This window comes from Phytophthora parasitica (genome assembly GCF_000247585.1).
Source record: "Phytophthora parasitica INRA-310 unplaced genomic scaffold supercont2.103, whole genome shotgun sequence".
Classification (NCBI taxonomy): domain Eukaryota; phylum Oomycota; class Peronosporomycetes; order Peronosporales; family Peronosporaceae; genus Phytophthora; species Phytophthora nicotianae.
This window is the reverse complement of record NW_008649089.1, coordinates 84,355-85,608: the sequence shown is the minus strand read 5'-3', so window position 1 is coordinate 85,608 and position 1,254 is coordinate 84,355. Positions and strand designations below refer to the sequence as shown.

The 1,254-nt window shown below is 49.4% G+C and overlaps 1 protein-coding gene across 1 annotated transcript; it reads left to right on the top strand.

The window, feature by feature from the left end:
• Nucleotides 1-912: 912 nt before the first annotated feature.
• On the top strand, nucleotides 913-1,214 carry PPTG_19119 (hypothetical protein; the record flags this gene model as incomplete). Its single annotated transcript, XM_008917473.1, has 2 exons — nucleotides 913-954; nucleotides 987-1,214. 2 exons carry the CDS (start codon nucleotides 913-915, stop codon nucleotides 1,212-1,214), a joined length of 270 nt encoding a protein of 89 aa, XP_008915721.1.
• Nucleotides 1,215-1,254: the final 40 nt, after the last annotated feature.

Sequence of the window (1,254 nt, the reverse complement as noted above, 5' to 3'; positions counted from 1 at the left end):
GTCATTGCAGGCTTCGCTCGATCAGTATTCAACCCGAATACGCTAAGCGACTTACCATCAATCCAAACGTATCCATCTTTATCAATCGGGGTAGTTTTGGCTGATCCATTGAGAAGTGGGACGATCTTCTTTCTCAACCCATTGGATTCGAGTGTCTCCTTTTCTTTGGATATTAGCCAAAGCAGTTTGATCTTACTATCCGTCTGGTCAGAGGCTGTGGAAGTTGAATTATTGACAAGAAAGTTCTCAAAAGGCGCTGCTTAGTTCAATCAGCATGATCGTTTTCTGAAGGCTTTCAATTTTTCGATTACGCATGTATCTTTGCGTAGTGTTGGCTGGTATTTCCAGCTTGGTTTCATCTCAGCTGCTTAACTTTTCACCCGAATGTGTCTGTCAGCTGCAACGCTGCAGACAATGGGTGACAACCAAGGAGTGTCCGACGCTAGACAGCTGAGGACTTCGCAGTCATTTGGACGGCCAGGGCCCTCATGCGCTGTATGAGGAGCTTGTATGGTCAAGTGCATCTTTCATGCGAAGTGAATACATGCATGTTCACAGTCAGTGCTGCCTGTCGCTCTGGCAATGAGTGGCTGGCAGTGACTGAGCGAGAACGGGCTGGTCAGCGCCAGACCCATGGTATCGCTAACTTCTAGATTTGCCAAGTGCAGACTACATCAATACATTCGGCTATCATTCCGTGCTTATTACCCCCGCATTGTCGTGTGTTCAAGTTGCTTCAAATTATCGGGCCATACTACAAAGAATTCTTTAGTAGAATTTCCCATTGTGTGCGCAATCCTGTGACGAGCGCCGCAGTGACGTTGAAGTCATCCGACCGCTGTTCGTCTACAGATCGACTAACAGTTAGTGCTACATTCATGACCTACCAAGTCCCGGGACGCCGACTTCAAGATGATGCGTGCCGCCGGTGAAGACAGACCACAAGCGGGTTCGGTACCGGTATTTTACCTGTGCTTCCGCCCAAGATCGAGTCCATCTCTCACGAGGCATTGGTCAAGTGGACCAAGGACCGACGCGACTACGAGACCAAGCTTCATAACCGGTGCCGAAAGACCGGTGAAGACTACGATGCAGTGGTAGAACAGATCCGAGGCTCTTTCGATGCCGACCTACTCGACGTTTTCTGCGAACTCCAGCTGAGTGTGGACCCTGCGAACGTGACCGAGGGGATGCTGATCGAAAACACATCGTAGGCAGCATCAAGAACAAGGTGTTACCTGTCAAGGAGCTCAT